We start from the raw sequence: 22,958 nt of genomic DNA, 5'->3' as shown, positions 1-22,958 counted from the left end.
CTGTCTCAGCTTCCCAGCGTTGAGATTTCAGACCTGAGCCACTATGCCTGGCCAAATGTTTCGTTTCTAGCAGAACAACTGAGTTCTATTTTTAAATCCTTCATAAACCAGAGAATCTTCATTTTATGGAAGGAGTTAGAATGAAACAGTTTTAATCATATTGGTGAGAAGTTAATCAATTTACATTTTTATGTTTCAGGGAAAAAAAACTAGAGCTCTCACAAAGTCCCCCGTGTAGATCAAGCCCTTCAAAAGGTACTGACAGCTGATTATAGCACAAGAGCACGTAGTGTCCATAGTGTTTTAAATCCTAAAAACAAAACACCTGGATTCTCCCCTGGAGCACCAAATCCCCCACGCTCCAAACACCTGTTTCAATCTGGCCAGCCCTTCCACCAGCCTCTTCCTCCTCCCTCAGCAGAAGGAAGAGGCAAGAAGTATTTTTAAATTCTGATTTTGTTTTTATAAAGCAAGCAGGAAACATTCGATGAACTAGGAATCAGAACAATTCACCCTTGTGAGATCACTCCTAAGAGAATCCCTTCCATTCTGGGAGAATCACACTGAGACATCAAAGGGGTAGACTTAAGAACCAAAACCCAGCTGGCGAGCACCTTCTGGTTTTACCCGCGAGCCTCCTGGCCTCACGCAGGCGTGTGCTCTGTCCAGCTTCCCTTTTCTTGTGAGTTCTTCCAGCTCACTCGTCAGCATCTGAGTGCAGCTAAGGACCCTCAAATCTGTACGGGGACTTTGGGGTTCATTAATCCTGAGGGTTGGCGAGACTCCAGGGGGCGGATGGAAGATGGTCAACCCAGCCTTTGCGTTTCCCTCGTGACTCCAGAAGTGGTTTTCCATGGTTCACGCAGAAGGGCTTCGAGGGCCCCCATGTTCCAAGTCCAAAGCACTACCCAAGATCCAGTCGCCGAGGCTGCAGGTGAGCCCGGCCAGGCCTCCGAGAGCCCCCCCACCGTCTTGCTCCCCCGCCCCCGCCGCTGCGGCTCACACCTGGCTCACAGCCCTCGCAGCTGCCCCACGCCCCCTGCGTCCTGGGCAGGCCTCGCCCCGGGGCTGGGGTGAGGGGGGCCGGCTGGGGCGGCTCCCCGGGCGTGCGGGCCGCGCACCTGCAGGCCGGCCACGCACCTGCCCGCTGGCGAGGCTTCATTAGGCTGCGACTGCGCAGCCCGGGGCGGCGGGAGTCCAGGCCATGGAGCCAGCGGAGCAGCCCTGTGAGGAACCGCGGGGTGAGCAAGCGGGGAGCGCGCGGAGCCGGGCTTAGCTGGCTCCCAGAGTGGGGCGGCCTCTGGCCGAGAGCCTCGGTAGGCCGAAGGCCTGGAGATGGGGTGGGGTGGGGTTGGAAGAGGCCGCCCTCGCCCCTCCCTGCTCTTTGGAGTTAGGTTCTCCTGGGAGACTTTCTGTCTAGGTTCTCACAAAGGTAAATGGCTGGGAAGGTCAGGCAGGTACTAGGTACCACGCACCTGGTCCCTTACTACACTGCAAGCTCTCTGAAAAGCGGGAACACTTCCTCCCCATCCCGCCATATGCCTTGCCCCATCACCTTATGGAGTCAGGTCTGGGCGCCCTTTTCACCAATTTCAGATGCCCTCCTGATAGTCGGGACCAAACATTCTGAGAAATAACTTGGCAAAGCACCTTAGCCCCGGACCTTCCTTCTTTCTTTACAGGTTGTTAGGAAGTCATTACTTAAGACATTATCTCTCATGCAATTTTCATTAAAATAACGATAACTCTTAGTTGCTAGTGAAAATTCATTTATGAATATTCCAGTTTAGTTGGAAATAATAAAGTAGTTGAGTGAGTTGGGAGGTGAAGGTGGAGGGAACATCTGGTGGCCCTGGAAGGACTCTGTATCAGGATATGTGCTCACCGCGCTCGGTGATCTTGGACAAATTACTGAATTTTCTGATCCTTTCTTCATCTGTTAGCAGATAGTAATAATGCCTTTCTCACAGGTTTAGTGCATACTCTGACCTTTGTGAGGGGCTCAGCTCCAAGCCCAGACATAATAAGCACCTCATGAACCCCTCCTCTCAGAAAAAGGAAGATAAAGATCAGGAAGGCTGAGGGGGGTGAGGGGGATGGCTCGTTCCAGCTGGTCACTCCTTCCTTACCCGAAAAAGAGAGTGGCTCTGGGAGTGAGGTTCTGTATTGCAGGGAGGGGGAGAAAATGGGTGTGCTCTTGGGAGAAGTAGGACACATATGGGGCAGAGGAGGGTTGGTGGAGACAAAGTGAGTTCTCTGGAAGGTGAGGTGCTGCCTACTTTAATGTTCTTGCCTGGGCTTCTGCAGAGGATCTAATCCTACCTCGTCCTTTCTCCAAGTGAAAATTCCTATTCTATGGCAGGAGCAGAATCTCAATCTGTTTCCCTCTGTCTTCCTAGTCCATACCCACCTCAACATTATTCTTTCTTTAGAAATACCCAAACATATATCTGTCCCTCAAACTCATACCCTTGGTCTCGGGGAAAAGGGAGCTCACCAGGAGTGATCGCCCTCGAATTAGAAGGTACTGTAAGGTAAAACCCCTTAGAGCTGCAGGCATTAGGTTACATTTTTTCAAAGCAGTTGGGTTCTCTAATTTGATTCTCAAAAGAGTCAAGTCAGGAAGATAAGTCTGGAATTATTACCTCGTTTGTGAGGTTGGCAAAATAAAGCTTAAGGTCAAACAAATCAGTTGCAGACTAGGAAACACACTTCCTCTTAGTTCAGGCTTTGCCGTCTCCTTGGTGCTAAGGTCAGTGAATGCTGGCTCCCCACAGGTCGGGAAGGAGGAAGCAAGGCTCTGGCTGCTGAGCTGTGGGGTTCAGCCCCTCATGCCAATGATGCCCCATGCGAGGATCCAGTGCTCCCCTGCGCCGTGTCAGGAGAGAAGACAGCAGAGGTCTCCACAGGACTAACTGGCGCTCGTGCTGGGAGACTGTGGCGGCCTCCCAGCTCCAGGGTGCCCCACAAAGATAGAACTCTGGCTACACCTGGACCTCAGCCTCATGGGGAAAGTTGTTCCCTCCCAGAAGGAGAGGTGAAGACAGGGGGAAAGCCCTCTTCTCCTGTCCCCAGTAAGCAGAAAAAGCCTAATGCTGTGGTTCTGGCCTCAACATCCCCTCCGGGGGTCTCTAACTCAGTGTCCACCCCACACAACCCGGTACCTTGTGGGTCTGGCCGGGGGCCCTGCCACCTCGCCAACCTCCTCAGCACTTTGGCCCAGAGCACCCAAAACACAGACCAGAAAAAGCGGCCCCCAGAAGTGACCTGCCAAGTTCGGAAAAAGACTCGAACCCTGTACCGCTCAGGTGAGATCTGAGAAATCTGGTGCCATCCTAGGAAAGAAGGGGCCGTACAGAGAATGTAGCCCCAGGACCCTAGAGGGATATGGCTAGTTCATATGTCACTTTGTCCTGGACCCTCTCTTAAGCTATGGCAGTGCCACCATCTCGGACCCTCAGAGGGGAGGTTTGGGTTGTCTCACCAGAAAGTGAGGTTGGGACCAGGGTAGAAGGGTAAGGACAGCAAATATCCCACAGATCTCTGCCACTATGCCCAAGAGCAAGAAGACCCAGCCCAAATGGGAACTGAGCTGTGTAAGGCCCTGGGGAGGGGCCGGGTTGGGGACAGTGTCCCATCTGCTAAAGACAGCTGGTGGCATCTCCTCTCCTGCCCTGGCAGTGGTGTTCTTCTTTCTTGTGCAAGTTGTTTCTTCTTCCAGACCAGTTGGAGGAGCTAGAGAAGATATTCCAAGAAGACCACTATCCTGACAGTGACAAACGCCGGGAGATCGCCCAGACGGTGGGGGTCACCCCCCAGCGCATCATGGTAAAGGGGCTGGGCTGGCTGGCGGGGGGTGCAGGAGGACCCCACAACTGAACGCCACAGCTGTGGAGGACTGTGCTCAGTGGCAGCCCCACTAGGGCTTGGGCGCAGCTGTGCTTCCACCTGAGTCTGCAGTGCCACAGACTTTGGAAGAGGAGGAGAGAAAGGCACCATGGAGGCCTTTTATAAAACCAACCTGACAGAGGAGCCACCGAAGCAAAGTGAAGTGACCCCCTAAAGTCCTGTAGCTCACTGTGTGATAGTTGGCCCCAGTCTCTACCCTTTTCCTCAGATTCTTCAAGCGCCCCTCCCCTATTAGGTGTGGTTCCAGAATCGCCGGGCCAAGTGGAGAAAAATGGAGAAACTGAATGGGAAAGAAAGCAAGGACAGTTCCACACCCCCAGCCCCTGGCCCTGCCAGTGGTCAGAGCAGGTGAAAATGTCTCTTTGCCTATCATCTCCATGGGTAGAAACAGGGTCTGAGCTGGGATTCAGAAGTTGCCAGAGCCTTGCAGGAGGCAACGTTTTGGAGTCTGGTGGGTTTTCTTCTGAACTGGGGTCCAGTCTAAATCCATAAACCACCCAAATTTCAGTCTTCATTCTGTCTGCTTCCAGCTCTGCAGCCAAGCTTCCGCCTACTGTGCCCACAGATCCAGAGCACGACCCTGTCCCTCAGGAGACGCCTCTGGACACCTTTCCAGGTTAGTTCCTACCTTTGGACAGTTAGTTGGGTAGACTAGATTCTAAGAAGATAATGAAGGCCGAGGGGCCTTGCTTGATAGCAGTGGGAGTGGGCCAGAGCCGTCCAGTGTTTGTAGCTGGTGGGGCTGGTTCAAGCAGGGCTGGGCATTGCTGTAACGCTCAGCAGTCCCAAACCTGCCTCCCAACATTCTTGCCCCTGTAGCCCCTCTTTGCTTTCTGTCCCTAGAGGCCCCCATGCTGCTGACTTCTGACCAGACTCTGGCTACCAACCAACAGAGTGAGGGTGGTCAGAGGGTGGTGACCCCTCCACTCTTCAGCCCTCCACCTGTTAGAAGGGCCAACTTTCCTTTTTCCCTTGGTCCTGTCCACACCTCCCCACCGATGCCTTTGCTGATGGATGTCCCTGGTCCTGACGGAAGCCACAAGGATGGCCCATGTGGGTCCTGGGGGACGAGGTATGGAACCTAAGGCTGGGGGGGGAGCGGTTTGGGGGCAGGTCTCATGTTTTCTTGGGATGGGCACAGGAGGAGAGAAGGTAGGTAGACCCTGGGAGGGGAAGAGCTTAACACAGAGGAGGAAAAATCAGTATACGAGATGGGAATAGAGGGATCAGTGGGTTTAGAGTGGGAACAATCTAAGATATCAAAACAGTATCTCCGGAAGAGGAAGAGAAGGTGGCAGATATGGTGCTACAAGCCTGGGGTCACCATGGAGATGGCAGGAGGAGGGGACATCCCTGTGCTGTACCAAATGCTCCTCTGCCCTTCACAGCATCACCATACCACCTCCATGTTCATTTTTGGAGGAGCTGGAGCCCCAGGATTACCAACCGAGCAACCAGCCAGGCCCATACCCTCTGCCCCAAGCCCCTCAGAGTCAACGGCTTCAGCCCCCACAACCCCAGTTCCCGTCCCTCCCTTGTTTCCCCTACTCTGGGCCCAGCTCCCTGACACTCCCACTGCCGGAAGATTCTCTCTTTACATTTCCCTGTGGCTCTGGCGGGGGCACATCACAGGGATATTGCTCAGGCTTCCCGTCAGGGCAGATGCTGCTGCAGCCACCTGCTGGGAATATGGGTGAGTTGGGACTGGAAATGGAAGGTCCCCTTTGTGCTTAAAGAAGGGGGAAGGACAGGGAGCCCCATTATCTGGAGGGCAGGCTGTGGCAGGGCATGGTGGCCCCCGACTTCTCTTTATTAAACTCTTTCTTGAATTTCTTGGGGGCTGCAAAGCAAAATAAGAACCAGCAAGAGGGTTTGGGGTTTGACACTAGGGAAACTGAGGCTAGAAGTCTTGCTTGGGCAGTTACTAGCTAGGGTTTGATGAAGATTAGAAACAGGTGAGTGAGAATACTTGGCACAGGTGGGGGGCTCTAAACCTAACACTAACCCTAACCCCAACCCCAACCCCAACCCCTAACCCTAACCCTAACCCAACCTGTGCTGACCCACTTGGACCTCTGAAATCCCAGAAGCATCCATCTAATTAAGACTAGATTCTAACAGAAGGGGACGAAGGACATGTCCAGGTGGTCCTGGTCCCCTTGCTGCCTGTGTGGACAGACTTGTTCACTGGTGCTGATGTTGCCAAACCACAGGACCTTGAGTCTGGGGACATATCTGGCCCTGAGAGGAGAGCCTGGGGGTGCTGGTGTTTCATTCACCCAGACTTGCCCTGGGGTCTTACCGTTCTTCTGTGAAGGTGGGATGACGACTTTGTTACAGAACACCCGGAGTGTGTGGTAGTCCTGTCCAGTAATTCCTTTCCTCCTGGACCCCACAGGCACACTCTCTTGGACTGACCCCTGTATGCCAGAGCTTCCCTTCTCTGCTCCGTTCTGCCCACAAAGCCTGGGACGTCCCCCTGGAGGAGATGGCTACTTCTCTGATCTATTTCCAGTCCCCTGTGCTCAGACAACGAGCAGGCAGCTGTCACCAGGTCTCACTCGGCTGCCCGAAGGGGCCAGACCAGGAGCCGGTCCCTTGCTCAGCAAGGTACAAGGAGAACAGCCCACCGCTTCCCTGGGGCAGCCCTCGGCACTGGCAGAGGCCAGAGAAGGCAACAGGAGCGGCCAAGGGCTCTAGTTGCAAGGCCGCAGAGTGAAGAGAGACTCCTCGGTGGGACAGGGCTCGGCCAGTGCAGACGACCAGTGACTAAAGTGTTTGAAAGTCTGTGGACTGTGTTGCCTGGGGGGAGGGGGAGGTCGATGTCTTCTCCCCCCACCCCATACAGACTTGTCTTGCTGGATGTTGATTTGAGGAGGAGGAGGAGGGCTGGCCCTTCCTTCTCTCTGTACCCCTGAAGAAAAAGGGTGGCCTGTGTTACTTCTGAACGTTGTATAAGGTTTTGTTTGTTTCCTGTCCTTGCTAGACAAATGAGGCAGAGTGTCACTGTAACAGTAAACTGGTCCCACCTTGGGTTTTTCTCATGCTGATTGAGAGCACTATTCCTTCCACACAGCTGACCAGCTGTGGGATGTAATCCGATGTAATCAGGCGAGGTCTCCACTGGGCAAGATCCTGTGAAGTCTGGCATCTTCCCTGGGCCCATCTCTCCTGCTATAGAAGGAATTGGGCATCTTGCACTTTTCCTTTGGTTCTGCTGTTTAACCATGTTCTATTCCTAGACCCAGACTGAACCTGAGCAAATCTGAGTCTGGGCCTCTCTGAAATGTGAGCCCCAAGGATAGGATCACAATAGAAGGCTTAGGATATCTGAGGTCAAGTCTCTAGTATTGTGAACTGAGATTTATTTTCCCTAAGCACTTATGTTTTTTGTGGAAGTGCAGGGAGGGAGGAGGAGTGAGGGGCAGGAAGCACCTAGACTGGGATGGCAGGTGGACAGTTCCCGCCTGTACAGGAATAGGGCCACAGCACCCCCAGGAAAAAGGCACTTCTCTGTCTCCCTGCCACAGCTTGCAGAGGCAGCAAAAGACACAAGGCACGATGCTGGACCCCTTGAGAGGTCCAGCATCACTTACCATTTCTTAACTCTTAAATGATCACTTACCATTTCTTAACTCTCCCTGTAGACTGCAGTTTACCACTGCCATCTCTTTATGGTCACCCTCTGAGTTTAGGTGCTAATCTGGGGACGTCTGGTGGCAGCTTGAGTTGTGGGGAGAGGAGGGAATGGGAGAGACTTTTTAAACACAGATTGAGTATGTCCCCTTGACATCTGGACCAGCAGCTCAGAAAGGAATGGGCATGGGGAGGGGGGGTGTGCCCACGGATACCTCCCTCCTGTTCCATTGCACAGACTGACTTTGCATCCACATGGAACAGGAAGAGCTTCCTTCTATCCTCTTGGTGAACCAAATTAGGCCAATGACAAAAAGGCAACGAAGGGGGAAACATCAGCTAGACCTTCCTGATTTGATGCTCAGTGTCCTACGTCAGTGTGTTAAGGGATAGAGAGACAATGGGAGGAGTGTAGACAACCAATCTTTATAAAAAGGGAAGAGGGCTGGTGCCAGAGAGATAGCAAAACATCAACTGGGAGAGAGAGGGAAATAACCATCGAAGAAAATATATCTTAAAATAAGTTGAGATGGCAGAGGAAAGGGGCACAGATCTGGAGATTGGGGGGAAAGGGCCTGAGGGTCTAAGGCAGTGATTTACAACTGGTGTGCCATAAACAATTTTAAAGATTGTTAATTATTTTTCAAGTTCAAAGCACAGTAAGTATATTCTTTTTTTTACTTTTTCTTTTTTTGATCAGCATAATTTAAGTGTGCAGCAGAAATTTAACTGTAGATTCAAAGTGTGCCGTGAGTTAGATTGAAAGGCCCTGGTCTAAAGAAATAACAGATCACGAGGAAATAGTGAGGAGTAGACAGATGGCAGGTGGAATGGGAAACTGAATTCTGAGGAAGTAGAGAAAGTGGTGCGGGAAGATGCATATGAGGAGAGGAAAAGTCAGAAAACAGTTATAAAGATCGATATTCTTCCAACACATAAAGAAGAGGAATGATTGGAGATTACAGTGGTGCATTGAAAAGTTAGGAAGACAAGTGCAAGCTAATGGGAAAATTACTCAAAGGACACAAGTCCACCAGGGGTGCACTTGAACAGGAGGGTGCGAGAGAAGATGAGAGCGTTGTGCTGGTGGGGTATGAGTAGGCCAAGGAGGTGTATGGGGAAGAGGTGGAGGGAGGCTAAGAGATTTGGGGAGCAGGTGAGAAGGCAGCAGGATGATGTGGTCAAGTAGAAACACCAGAGGACTTCGGGAAAAGAAGGTAAGACAGGCATGGAGAGGACAGAGGCTTGAGGGGAGCAGCTGCAGAGAGGACAGTGAAAGGGTTCTGGCCACAGGAAGACAGGTGGTCACTCTCAAGTCTGTACACATAGGGGGCAGCAGGTTCATCTCACCCCTGGGAGAGTTAGGTGGATCCACAGCCAAGGAGGCGTTGCTGTGGTCCTAACAGATGAGCACATTTCTAATGAGGAAAATAGATGGAACAGATTTAGATGGTCTGAATGATGTCCAAGAGGACAATTTTTTTTTTTAGACAGATTTTCACTACGTCACCCTCGGTAGAGTGCTGTGGCATCATAGCTCACAGCAACCTCCAACTCTTGGGCTTAAGTGATTCTCTTGCTTCAGCCTCCCAGGTAGCTGGGACTACAGACACCCGCCACAACACCCAGCTATTTTTTTGTTGTAGTTGTCATTGTTGTTTAGCAGGCCTGGGCCTGGTTCAAACCCTCCAGCCCTGATGTATGTGACTGGCGCCCTACCCACCGAGCTACAGGCACTGAACCACACGATAGAATTTTTAAAGAGGGTTAAAGAACTATCCCATTGGAAGTTGAATGCTGGGGGAAGGAATACACTTATAAAACTGGTCCTCCCCAGTCGTAGGTCCTATGTCTTAGGCATAGAGCTATGACATTCATTTACTTGAATGACAAATCTAAGATAGTTTTGTGGTAGGTTGAGAAGCACCAGCGAGTTTTGTTAACTTTAAATTTTTACAGCTGCTATTCTGTGATCAAATTACAATCTGATTAAATGACTTAAGATGTGGAAATTGTATAGGAAAACTTCTGACACACAGCATAGGATAAATCCTAGCGTCATTCCTCTTATCCTAACCATTGTTTTTTACTTTGATTTGACCGATTTAGGGGTATACTTAAGGCAACTCCATATCTGATGACTATATACTACCCAATACAGCTGATCTTGACCATGAAATGTTTTTGAACTGTGGGGGGTCCACCGTTTTTGCAGACTTTTTCTTTTTGTCTCTTCTCTCTCTCTCTACATATATACATATATATATATATATATATATTTTTTTTTTTTTTTTCTTTAAGACATGGGGTCTTGCTCTTTTATCCAGGCTGGAGTACAGTGGTATAATCACAGCTTGCTGTAGGCTAGAATTCCTGGTTCAAGCCATCCTCCTGCCTAAGCTTCCCAAAGTTCTAGGATTATAGGCACAAGCCACCAGGCCCAGTCTGTGAGAATATTATTCAACCAACCACATATTCAAAGAATGGCATTCACAGCATGTGAAACCCACACACACAAAGGGCCTTCTTAATTATGCACTCCTGTTCATGTATCCGTTTGGGTTTTTTTTAGTATTAATAGCTCTGGCCTAGTATTCTAACCATCATTTCTTATTGCCACTCAAGGATTGTAATAGCCAGGCTTCAATATCCTTAATTTAGGGATTAGGCTGTATACATTGAAATATGACATGTCTTGTATTATGATATATAACTGAGACTTTAATACATTTCGCATGCTGCTTTTTATTTGCCGTGAGCCCCTTGAAATGAGCAACCTAAAAACAGATATGGAGTGGGAGACTGTAATTTTCCTTTCCATTAGTCACCAGAGCATTTTGGTGCTTTCAAAGTACTACAGGGAAACTGGATGTTTTCTCATTCAAATTGTAACTGATTGAGGCTCTTGCCACCCAATATTAGTAGCACCTTTGTATGGAGCAAATACAGTATCTAACACTAAGAACTGAAGGGTGGTCAACTTTAAGATCTGTGCTTACGTGCAACTCTTAAATAAAACGTGTTAGGCGAACTAAGTATACTAAAAACAAAATGAGCTAATTGAGAATTAAAAACGAATGATAAGACCAAATGAAGGGAAAATGGTGAAAACCTCTTAGCAGCATAAGAATCTAGAGGTAGAAAAAACTCAACAGGCTGCTGAGTTCAAGGTCCTGACGTGCAGGAATCTCCTCTACTCCACCATGGGGGGAGCATCATTCAACCCCATTTTCCAGTGGAAGGCTGGCCAGGGGTTGAGGCAAATTTTTTTACATGAGAGCCTATAGAATTTTTGAACAGTTTTAAAGTTCTTCATTCTACTAGGAGGAAATCAAAACCTACTTGAATTGATTTGAATTCTGTTTTCCAAGTGCTACAAAGAATAAATCACAAAAGCAAAGGAGTATGTGTCTTTTTTCAATAGCTTTTCTTCTCTGGGTGATGGTGGGAGCTCTTTCTGTAGGCCCTTGTGTAGCCTGAGCTCCAGGCTTATCAGCACCCTGGAGATTGTTGATGTTTCCTTTAGGAGTGGTGCCAGAACTGAAGCTCACTTTGAACGTGGTCTGATCAGCTGGTATAGCTGTTATCTCTATCAAACAGGATATTCTCCCAATGGTCTCTCTATTTAAAAAAGCATTATTATTATTTATTTTTTGTGTGCTACCAGTTCATATTTGGTCCAAAACTTGAGGTCATTTTAACAGACAATGTTTTAAAGCCAGTTGACTCCCATTGAAGTTTTGACATTTCTCATCTAAGTACATAAACATTTATATAGCCTGTTAAGTTTTGTTAGTTTTAGTTCATTATTAGGCTTTTTAATATGGGTTGGAATCTTCATATAACAGCCATTTTTTTCAATTTTGTTCTATCTGCAAATTTAATCAATATATTCTGTATCTTTTATAATCAAATCATTATGTTTTTGGATATGTGTAAATACAGGATTCTAGCATCCTTCCTTGAAAATATACTTCACTAATGGGTATTTTCTTCAGGACAGAGTTAAACTAGCTACAAATCTTCCTTTCCTGTTTTATCATACCCTGTCCTCCTTTGCTATCTTCCAGAAGAATTTTAAGGGAAAACTTCTGTATCATTCAATAAAAACATATTCCCTGTATGGTACTCTGATAATTTAGTATCCTTCTAAACCTAACTACATAATGATTGAGATCAGTTTGGCATGGCTTATACTTAAGGAACACTTGTTGTCTTTCATGGTTTTTAAAAAACCAAAATGTTCACAAACCATCTTTTAATAGTCTCTTACAGAAGTCTAAAAGAATTTCATATTAAATTTATTCTCCTTTAGTTTCTATAAGTCATAACTTGGAAAATTAGGATATCTGACTCAATTAAGTCTTAGAGACCCTCTCCTGTTTTGTACTAGAAAAAAAAAATACAGAATTATTTAAGCCAGCTGTAAGACTTCTGTTTGGGTTTATGTTTTTTGTGGAGGTTTTTTTTGTCCAAACCTTTAAATTTCTATAATGGTTTCCCTTTTTTTGAGAAGATAGTCTGAAATGAGAATCAAGTGCTTCTGCGTTCTTGGTATTAGATGCTGTCATGATGTCTGCCTGGAAGAGGACATTTGCCTTTGCTCATCCTGTTCCAAGTTTGGCTTTTTATTATTGTTGTTAGCGTGACTGTTAGGGTTGTTGGCCTTTAGCATATTTGCACCACAGAGTTTCTTCCAGGCCTCACTTTTTGAGATACTATCCTTGGAATTCCTGGGTGTGCCTCCTGTTAACCTTTGTATCTTTTCATCCCTCTCAAGATCTGAGCTTGCCTGTGTAGCAACATTGTTACCTTTTAGAAGACTTCCTGGGTTACAGGTTGTAATGATCTGAAATTATATCTGTAGAATTTCATTTCTGAAGATTCCACATCCCTCGGAGCCATCTTCATTTGAAAGAATCTTGCACTTCTTACAGGTAGCTCTAGATTGTGCTTCGTTTTTTTGTGAGGCAAGAGGGAGCAACATCTCTGCATACTGGAGACCCACAGTCAGGCACTTCTCCTCTCAGACTATCAGGCTTGGGCCTTGGTCCTACCTACCCTGCCCCCATGTCCTCCTCCCCTAGCAGGGGACCTTGCAGTTGGCCTGAGCAGAATCTCTCCTTGCAAACTTCAGAACTCCTTGCAACCTCCTCAAATTTTTGCTCTCACTACAAAGATTTCCCCACTAGATGGCAATCTACCACCAGTTTCATTGTGGCCCTGAACTATTCTGGTTGTTTACAATAAGGAAGTCATGTGAATTCTTTCACAAGTCTTTCTCCAAAATGCTACAGGACCCCCCCCATCCTGTTCAAAGTTATTAAAGTCATTTGGGTTATGGCTTGGTTTTCCAGATAAAACGTAGAATGTCTAGTTAAATTTGAATTTCACATAAACAACAAATCTGTGTGTACATATATACGTATATGTGTGTGTGTGTGTGTGTGTATTGTGTATATGTAAGTATGCTCCCTGCACTATTGGAGTAGCCTGTATTTTTTATTTGCTAAATCTGGAAAATCCTAGTTGCGGCTCTTGGCTAAGGACAATCTGTATCCATGTTAGCATCACGATTCAGAGATGGGCCCAGAGTTGTTTTTTTTTATGTCTTACCCAGATTTCTTGTTCATAAGCAGTCCTGGGATCATTACTGGCATTTTCGCAGCTGCTCCACCTTACCATCTCCCCAACCCTCTTCATACAGGATCTACAATTGTCCAAGAAAATACAGTATAACCTCCATAGCTAATCACCTCCCTAAGCTGACCACCTTCATAAGTTGACCTAATTTTCACCAAGCAGACATGCACCACATGTGTGTATCAGTACAGTATGCCTAGTTTCCTATGGTGAGCACCTCCAGATATTGGCCAGTTTGTTACAGTCCCTTGGGTGATCAGCCTAGAGTTTCTACTGTAATTTCCTTTCATGTTCTAAAACGTGTTTGGTTCCCATTATGTTTTCTGTTCTTGTAAACTATATATTTTATATTAGTTACTTAGATAATTTTACAAGCTAGTCATTAAAATATATTTTTAAATGTCTATTAAACACCACTTACATAAATGGAACACAGATTGGAAATAGGCTACAAAGCACAATTTGGCTTTTGTTGATTCCACCTTAAGTCTTAAATGGTCTTGATTAGTTAAGAGTAAATCTGATCCCCCAGAAGTGATGATCACTTCATTCACCCAGAAGTGGTGTCATGTGAGTCCAGAGGCACAGTCTGGAGATTTAGCATCCTTGTATTTGTAGTTGAATTCATACAGTTCTTTCACAAATACGTTTTTATTTGTGTTTACAACAAAGCCCTGAGAAATAAGGGCAGACATTCATTCCATCATTCAGTGGGGATTGGTGGACACTGACAGTACTGGGTGAACATGAAGAGAAACAAAATAGCTTCTCAACGCATAGGAATTGCTAGTCTCACTGCAGAGTCTCACAACACACATAACCAGTTAGGAGACAGAGGGAGAATGCTGTGCAGGGGCCCCTGAGAACAGGCACAGGGGAGCCACAGGGGAGTAGCCACGTGTGCCCGGGCAGGTGAGCAAGCTTCAGAGTCTCAGGCCTTAGAGCCAGCTCAAAAAGGAAGAGTAAAATTCAGATAAGCAGAGAAGGGAGGGCGGGGTATTTCAGGCTGAAATCAGAGTGAGTGTAAACACTGAGACTGGAAAGCTGGCCAGGGAGAAGTTCAGAGTGGCCAGGCATGGGTGGCGGGGGCTACGGTGGAAGACAAGCCCATGTGGGTGGTAGAGGAAGCTGACTTTGGGGCTGTGTGTTTGGCTGCACACTTTGGGCCAACATTGTTTTTTAACTTTGTGTTTTATCAGCTTTAGTGCTAGAGGTAGAAACTACATAGAATAGCAAGGTCTTTCAAGTTACGAAAATTGCTTGTAGTTTACTTAGTTGACCCTTACTCCACCTTATCCTCTACTCCTCCCAGGGAAGGAACTATAACCATTCAAGTCTTGGCCTGAACAGGGAAGACACACATATAATTGCCATCCTAGCCACAGCCTAGTGGGCCAACAGTTTTAACACTGTTGGACATGACTTGCCCAAATTTGTGTTTTAGCAAGATGAACCAAGAGCAAGGTTGAAAGATTTAGAGAGGAGATGGAAGGACGCAGTCCAAGGCTGTGTCCTGAGAGATGCAGAGAGTAAGGCGGAGCGGAGGGAGACGAGGGAACAGTCTTGAGGAATATTTAAGAGGGAGAACAGACATAACATGAGAGAGTTAACTGAAAGGAAATGGGGAGAAAGGGAAGAAAATAAAGATCGTGGTAACTAAGAAATGCTGTAATTGAGAAAAAAATAGTGCAGAGGAAGCACATTTGGGGAAAAGGAGAAGAGGGCTTTATTTTTTCTGCATATGTTGAGGCCTAAGGTCCTGTGGTCCTAGGTAGATTTGTGTGGGGAGAAGAGGATGGAACTAGGGCCTACAGGAGAGACGGGGACTGAGGGTTGCTGTGAAGCTTATTCTGCATAGAAAACACTAGTTGCAGTCAAGAGACCACATGACTTTGCCAGGCACAGGATGTAGCGTGAAGAGAAGTGTCCTTAGCACACACTCACTATTTCCTACAGATACACCAACATAGGCAAGGGGTGTGAGACGGAAGAAAATGTGCCATTGAGATTGGTCAGGGGTGGCCTGAGAATTGCGGTTGAAGGTTGAAGAGGTGCTGGGTCAGGAAAGAATCAGAGCCTGAAAGGGGCTGTGACTAGCAGGTCATTATCCAAATATGAAAAGCAAGAAACTGAGGTTTAAATGATTTCCTAAAAACTCCTTACACAAGGAAGGTCTTTGGAGTTTGTTTCATTCTCCACTTTCCTAAATGCAGGTAGCGGCGTCTTGCTTTGCGAATCCCCCTGTATCATTCAAAAAACCAAAAGAGCCTTAACAGGTAAAAGCCCATTAATGACAGCCAATTTTGTGTGCTTGTATGTTTTACAAGACTATTAGGAGCTGGAATAGCTTACTTACTTAACCCAGAAATTGATCCTCAGGCAAAATATTAATGATGATGATAACTATTTATTTAGCATTTATCTGGCTGCCTGCCAGGGCATTCCATTTCACAACTACCCTATAAAGTATTATCCACTTGACAGGTGAAAATATGAGAGTCAGAGAGGTTTAAATATTTGCCCAAAGTTGTAAAAGGAATACATTTTGGACAGGATTTAAATCCCTACTAGGAGGTGCCAACTTCAATAAACCACGTCTATTGACAGTTTCAGAGGAACATGATACGAAAAGTCGTAAGGCTGGCAGGGGGGACGTGTCATAAAACAGTGAGTGTAAACTAAATTAGACTTAGAATCAAATCCTTCCACTGGCTCTAGGTCTGTGTTTAAATAATTTAAGCATTCTATACTGTCTAGTTTGATTGGAAAGAAACAGGAAAAAATAAAAGAAAGGAAAAAGAACTAGGAACATTGGGTGGTATTGAAGAGGGAGGAAGAGAATAGTCACCAAAGGGAAGAGGAAGGAAAGCTCCAGAGCTGGGAAGAGAATTGGAGGGTGTGGAGTGAGGTAGGAGGGTGCAGGTGTGCCCAGGTGTGCCCAGGCGCCATGTGAGGCAGGAGGGACGAGCTTGCGTCCAGTGTGAGAGGGAGGGAGGAGGCCACGTAGGGGAGTGCGATGGCTGGGTGGGTCCTGCTGTGACAAGCCTTTCTACCTCGTAGATAATGACAGGGGGAAAGAGTATAAAATGAAATTTGAGATGATGGAACACTTCCAGGAAGACTGTGAGTAAAAGACCGGGGGTAGGTAGACGAGTGAGGTGTCAGGATCGGAACAGTGGCAGGGAAATAGAGGAAAGGAATTGATCGTGTGAGCAATGCCACGAAGACAGCAGCACAGAGCCACGGTGCCGGTGGGGACGAGAGAACATCAGGCTGATCCCAGGCGTCAGGGCCCGGGCGTCTGGGAGTAAGCTTTACACAAGGTGGAAGCCCACAGTGGGAGCGGGCTTTCTGCCTTGGCTGGTGCTGGCATCATCGCAGCTTCCAGGCCTCACTTGCATCTTTGTTCTGTAGCTTTCAAGGTTTGTTGGTTTCTTCCTCTCACTGTCCTGGCAGGCTGCCTCCTGTGCATTCCTCCAGCCATAGTTTTACTACCTGAGAATGGAATTTCCACCCACAGAGATTCCATGGGCCTTTCTGGGACACCTTCACTCTATTGGTTTTTATGTCTCCCCTTCCACCTAATTAACTGCAATGCCGTCTCTCTAACTCCTGGACCCACGACCCAGCCTAGACTCCTGTAGTCCACCAGGGATGTAACCCTGTTTGTCAGAGGCCCCTTCTTCTGAGCAACCAGCCACAGCAAGCATTCCCATTTCCTGTAACTGCGAATCATCTGAATTGGTGAAATCAGATACATTTTCATATGCTCCCAGGATCATAGTTAAAGACAACTGTCATATGTTTTAAAAAATATTTTCTATGAAAATCTGAGCTCAGTGCCTGTAGCTCAGTGGCTAGGGCACCAGCTGCATACACTAGAGCTGGCAGATTTGAATCCAGCCCAGGCCTGGCAAACAATAATGACAATTACAGCCAAAAACAGCTGGGCATTGTGGCGGGCACCTGTGGTCCCAGCTACTTGGGAGGCGGAGGCAAGAGAATCACTTAAGCCCAAGAGTTTGAGGTTGCTGTGAGCTGTTATGCCACTGCACTCTACCAAGGTGACAGCTTGAGACTCTGTCTCAAAAAAAAAAAAAAAAAAGAAAAAACCAAAATTTCCTTTTTTGTCTTTCCCCCTTTTATTTGTTAATGTCAGTATGATTTTATTTTGGGAGGAAGACTTGTCTTTCTGTACAAATTCTCTCTCTCTCAAACATCTGTTGTACTCCTCTCTTCCAAATGTAAAGTTATCTACACACATGCATTCTCCCTCCCTCCATCCCTCACTACTGGACTTTTCGGTTCTCTGAAGCCCTGCTTGTGCAAGGATTATAATTGCTGTAAAAACCTCCATTTTTCTCTCCAGCCTTTTCCCTGCTCAAGCTTAATTTTATCACCCCCCAAATTCCCTAAGTCTGACCACCACCGCCTCCTCCTGCTCTTTCAAAAATATTCTGCCTACTTATTTTCTGTTTGCTCCATCTTTGCATCATATCACAAGTCACCCTCAGCCTTTTGGTGATGAGCACAAACTCCGCAGATCACTTGTTTAAATCCTAGTTGCGGACACCTGCAGTTCAAACCTGCAGTTTATAATTAACTGGATATGTGACCTTAGGCAAGTCACTTACCCTCTGGAGGCTCCATTGCAACAAATAAGGGTGTTAGACACAATGATTTTCATGGTTCTTTCCACCCGCCTCCCCCCGCAGTGGGTGATTTTCTTCCCTTCACAAGTTGCTATCAATGACGAAATAGTCTAAAACTGGCTGGCTGTGTGCCAGCTTAGGGCCCATCCTTTCTTTCCTTTCTGTATTTCCCTTTTCTCCCTAAGATTGCTTCTGTGGTAGCCTAAGGTCTCTCGTGCTGGGGTTATATGATTCTACCAGGACATTCCACCCTCTGTAGCTCCCAGCCACCTTTTCCTCAATAGTCTTGAGTTTCCTCCCTGGTGTTGAGGCTGGGGGGTGGGGTGGCGGACGCCTATGTCTGTAAGTAGATGTAGAGCCTCAGACTCAGCGCAGAAAACTGCTTCCACCCCATCTTTGGGTTTCCATTTGCATTATTCAGAGACATCTGCTTCTCTGAAATGCTCAGGTAAACTGCCGGGAAGATGTTTACCTGACCTGGTGCTCCTGGAGAACTCTGTGGGCCAGACGCGGCCCCTCCCTGCAGCGAGCTCTGCCCTCTGCGGTGACTCATCCCCCCACCAGCAGGCAGCAGCAGCTGCCTCCACCCTCACTAGCTCAGGAAAAGTTTGCAACACAGGCGGACCCAGCTCCTTCAAAAACTCCCAGTTCACAGGCCACCCAGAAAGAATCTGTGCCCTCATTCACCACCTTCACTGAGCGGGATTTCCTCCTGCCCTTACTTAGCCTGGTGTTTGCAAAGCAGACTGAAAGGACACCCTTCCAAGGAAGAAGCTACAGAAATTTCCACTCCACGATTGTCACGTACAGTGGGCGGGTCGGAAAAATGGGTCAAAGACTATTAATTGTAGAGAATGTTCTCAATCTAAGCAAGAAGTGGTTTTGAATCATGTCTGAGCTTGGCATCTGTCTCTCTTCAGCTCATTTACTCATAACCTTTGGCCCTTCCACACACCTGATTTCAGAGCTAGAAGATTAAACTGTAGGTTTGGAGCTGCTGTAATCACATGGTTCCTGAGTCATGTTTACAGCAAGTGTGGCTCTGGGGTCACTAGAGTGTGTTAGTGGTAGAGCCAAGTCAACACCACAGTCTGAAAAACCGAGTATGAACATGCACAAATCTCAGTGATGTGCCTTGGGGCGCAGGGGGCAGAATACTTGTGGCTATAAGAGGTCACTGTACCAAAGGACTGGATTTCTCATAGGATTCCTAGACAAGAAGAGTTTATGATAAAGCAACATCACTAGGTACTTAGGAAGCACACAGACTATTGTGGGTAGAACAGCCTGGGTTCCAAAAGGGAATCAAGTTTATTTTAGGGGGATAAATAATGTGTGCCAAAGAGGGGGGAACCACTGAACGTACTTCTATTTTTAAAGACTTAAACAACTTCTATCCCAAAGACTAATTAAAAAATCAGTCACCATAGAACGCATTCATGTTTTCTTGTGTGGTGTACATATAGAAGTTACATCAGAGATAGAAAAAAAAAATCAGGGAAGATAAACACAAACTATGAGCCTTCCAGATACTAATGGGAAGCCTGGTCTTATTAAAAGCATTATAAACGGCTGAGACAGGGTAAGTAGTACACAATTAAAATCTGAAAGTCATGGTTAACTTTAAGTAAAAGTTGGTGGTAAAAATAAAGTGTAGTGACTTTCTAAGCTGTGTGAGTAGGCAAACATGACATGTTGTAGGGTGCACAGATGAAATAATTCAGCATATATCTATAGTAGTTTAAGCTCCAGTTCAGAAAAGTGTCTTTCAACAGAGCTATCATTGACATCTCTTGAAGACACTACCTTATGCATAGTTTTGATTTTAAAAGCAACAAATACTGTATATTGAGATATACTTCAAGTGCAGATCTGTCCAAAAGACTGCTTTTCACAATCTCTTGTATGAAATTGCTGTGTTTTTAACCCATTGATGCCAGTCGGGACTGAATAAGTTTGGTTAAACTCTGGAAATTTGAAGAAAGAAGGAACAGTGAGTGAACCTATGCTCAATTTTTCCAAACTTAAAGTACAGAGAGATTCAACTCTAGAGAGATTATTCATGCCTAAGAGTCTCACTTTGTCACCCTCCATAGAGTGCTGTGGCGTCATAGCTCACAGCAACCTCCAACTCTTAGGCTTAAGTGATATTCTTGCCTCAGCCTCCCAAGCAGCTGGGACTACAGGCGCCTGCCACAACACCCGACTATTTTTTGTTGTAATTCTCATTGCTGTTTTAGCTGGCTGGGGCCGGGTTTGAACCCGCCACCCTCTGTATATGGGGTTGGCGCCCTACCCACTGAGCCACAAGTGCTGCCCCTTTTTCTTTTTTTAACCAAGGAGCTAAAGACAGGCAAAGCCAAATGTCTTTTAATTTCCCAGATTAGGTGGAAATGATCCAATTAAATGATTGCAAATTAAATGTCTAAAGAACAATTGCAGTTAGAGGTCTTAACAGAATTTAGGTTCAAAGGGATCAGAAAGCCTTAGAACTTTAAGAAGCAGTTGTGCCACTCAAAAAGTTATTTGCATGTACGTCATTCAGAAGTTGATATTTTATGTCTCTAAGAAGATAGAAAATTTGCTGTTTGGATGAAAGATTTAAACTTAAGACATGAAACTATAAAGATACTAGAGGAGAGTGCAGGAAAAACCCTTGAAGAAATCGGGATGGGCGAGTATTTTATGAGGAGGACCCCCTGGGCAATTGAAGCAGCTTCAAAAATACACTACTGGGACTTGATCAAACTAAAAAGCTTCTGCACAGCCAAGAACACAGTAAGTAAAGCAAGCAGACAGCCCTCAGAATGGGAGAAGATATTTGCAGGTTATGTCTCCGACAAAGGTTTAATAACCAGAATCCACAGAGAACTCAAACGCATTAGCAAGAATAGAACAAGAGATCCTATCACAGGCTGGGCAAGGGATTTGAAGAGAAACTTCTCTGAAGAAGACAGGCGTGCGGCCTTCAGACATATGAAAAAATGCTCATCATCTTTAATCATCAGAGAAATGCAAATCAAAACTACTTTGAGATACCATCTAACTCCAGGGAGACTAGCCTATATCACAAAATCCCAAGACCAGAGATGTTGGCGCGGATGTGGAGAAAAGGGAACACTTTTGCACTGCTGGTGGGAATGCAAATTAATACATTCCTTTTGGAAAGAGATATGGAGAACACTTAAGAGATCTAAAAATAGATCTGCCATTCAATCCTGTAATTCCTCTACTGGGCATATACCCAGAAGACCAAAATTCTGTACTATGAATTGCAGCCCAATTCATAATTGCTAAGTCATGGAAGAAGCCCAGGTGCCCATCGATCCATGAATGGATTAATAAATTGTGGTATATGTACACCATGGAATATTATGCAGCCTTAAAGATGGAGACTTTACCTCTTTCATGTTTACATGGATGGAGCTGGAACATATTCTTCTTAGTAAAGTATCTCAAGAATGGAAGAGAAAGTACCCAATGTACTCAGCCCTACTATGAGACTAATTTAGGGTTTTCACATGAAAGCTATAACCCAGTTACAACCTAAGAATAGGGGGAAGGGGGAAAGGGAGGGGAGGGAGGGGGGAGGTCGGTAGAGGGAAGGGGATTGGTGGGATTACACCAGCGGTGCATCTTACAAGGGTATATGTGAAACTTAGTAAACGGTCTGTGAAGCTAGTGAATGATGACCCATGATCATATCAATGTACACAACTATGATTCAATTAAAAAAAAAAAAAGAAAATTTGCTGTTTGAGCCATACAGCCAGTATTAAAATATTGCCTTGCACAAATTATAATTGTAATTAGTAAGAATCAGTTATTCATTTATGTATTAATATATGTACAAATATTGTATCATGTATTAATAAATGCTATTTATTGTTAAAATCTGGCTTTATGAAAATAGTGAAAAACTTTACATTGAACTTCTCTAAATTATTTTAAATTTTTTAGCATCATCCTTTTTTTTGTGTTATCCTTCTTCTGTAAAATATTAGCCTTTATCTCAATTACTGTAATAACTTTTCAAAAAAATTAAGCAAACTGGGTGGCACCTGTGGCTCAAAGAGTAGGATGCCGGCCCTATATACTGAGGATGGTGGGTTCAAACCCGGCCCCCGGCCAAACTGCAACAAAAAATAGCAGGGCGTTGTGGCGGGCGCCTGTGGTCCCAGCTACTCGGGAGGCTGAGGCAAGAGAATCGCCTAAGCCCAAGAGCTGGAGGTTGCTGTGAGCTGGGACACCACTGCACTCTACTGAGGGTGACAGTGTAAGACTCTGTTCTCTAAAAAAAATAAATAAATAAGCAAACATATTTTAGGATGGGTTGGAAACAGAATGTGTTATCAAAAGTAGTACTGTCATATCATTGTTAATTGGACATAGGTAAAATTTCATAGCATTGTTCTTTCACGCTGCAATGCCATTCTACGTTTGAGCCCTCTGAAATATATAGAATGTTATATATTATAGCATTAATAATAATGCTATAATAATCAAGCTTAAAAGATGAGCATGTTATTGTTATGTAAGGACTCCATATAAGAAAAAATTCCGAGTAATACTCTTCAGCTGAGAAAGACAGTCGGAAAGGAGGTAGACAATAAAATATTTTTAGAGCTGGGCAGGACTGTGGAGGTTGCTTGGTCTAATCCAGCATTTTACATTTAAGGGAACAGGGACATGGACAGGCTGAATCATGGCAGGAGGGTTACTGCAATTTGGGTCCCTTCACTTAGATTCTATGGCTCTTTCCATATATCATGCTGTCTTTCACAAAGACTCAAACACAGCTAGGAGGACAGCTGCTAACAATACAGGTCAGAATATAAAATTAGGGATGGTGTGAGTAGGATTTATCAAATCCTCCCAAACTAGCCCATACCTGTATCTTATGGTTAGAAGCAAAAAAAAAAAAAAAAGTTTGAATGGGGTTTTCATCACCCATCAATTACTTTTAATTTTTTTCTACAACTTCTGAAGCTGTAAACAAGTCAAAAATCTGCCCCAAATCATAGGGGTCATAGCTGCCATAACCTATGCACCTTCTAGGTCTTTCATGATGCCTAAATCTAATAGGTGGGAACCTTCATGGAATTCCATGTTCTGAAC

At 45.7% G+C, this 22,958-nt stretch overlaps 1 protein-coding gene across 1 annotated transcript; it reads left to right on the top strand.

Moving 5' to 3' along the window:
- The first annotated feature begins 2,096 nt into the window (after window positions 1-2,096).
- Window positions 2,097-6,732, top strand: NOBOX (NOBOX oogenesis homeobox). Its single transcript, XM_053608745.1, is given in 9 exon segments — window positions 2,097-2,153; window positions 2,433-2,502; window positions 2,778-3,308; window positions 3,722-3,930; window positions 4,145-4,257; window positions 4,440-4,525; window positions 4,753-4,981; window positions 5,298-5,602; window positions 6,308-6,732. Coding segments are annotated over 9 exon segments (1,902 nt in total). The 3' UTR covers window positions 6,610-6,732.
- Window positions 6,733-22,958: the final 16,226 nt, after the last annotated feature.

The sequence above is a fragment of the Nycticebus coucang genome, chromosome 11, assembly GCF_027406575.1.
Source record: "Nycticebus coucang isolate mNycCou1 chromosome 11, mNycCou1.pri, whole genome shotgun sequence".
Lineage (NCBI taxonomy): Eukaryota > Metazoa > Chordata > Mammalia > Primates > Lorisidae > Nycticebus > Nycticebus coucang.
This window is presented reverse-complemented; position numbering and strand designations above follow the sequence as displayed.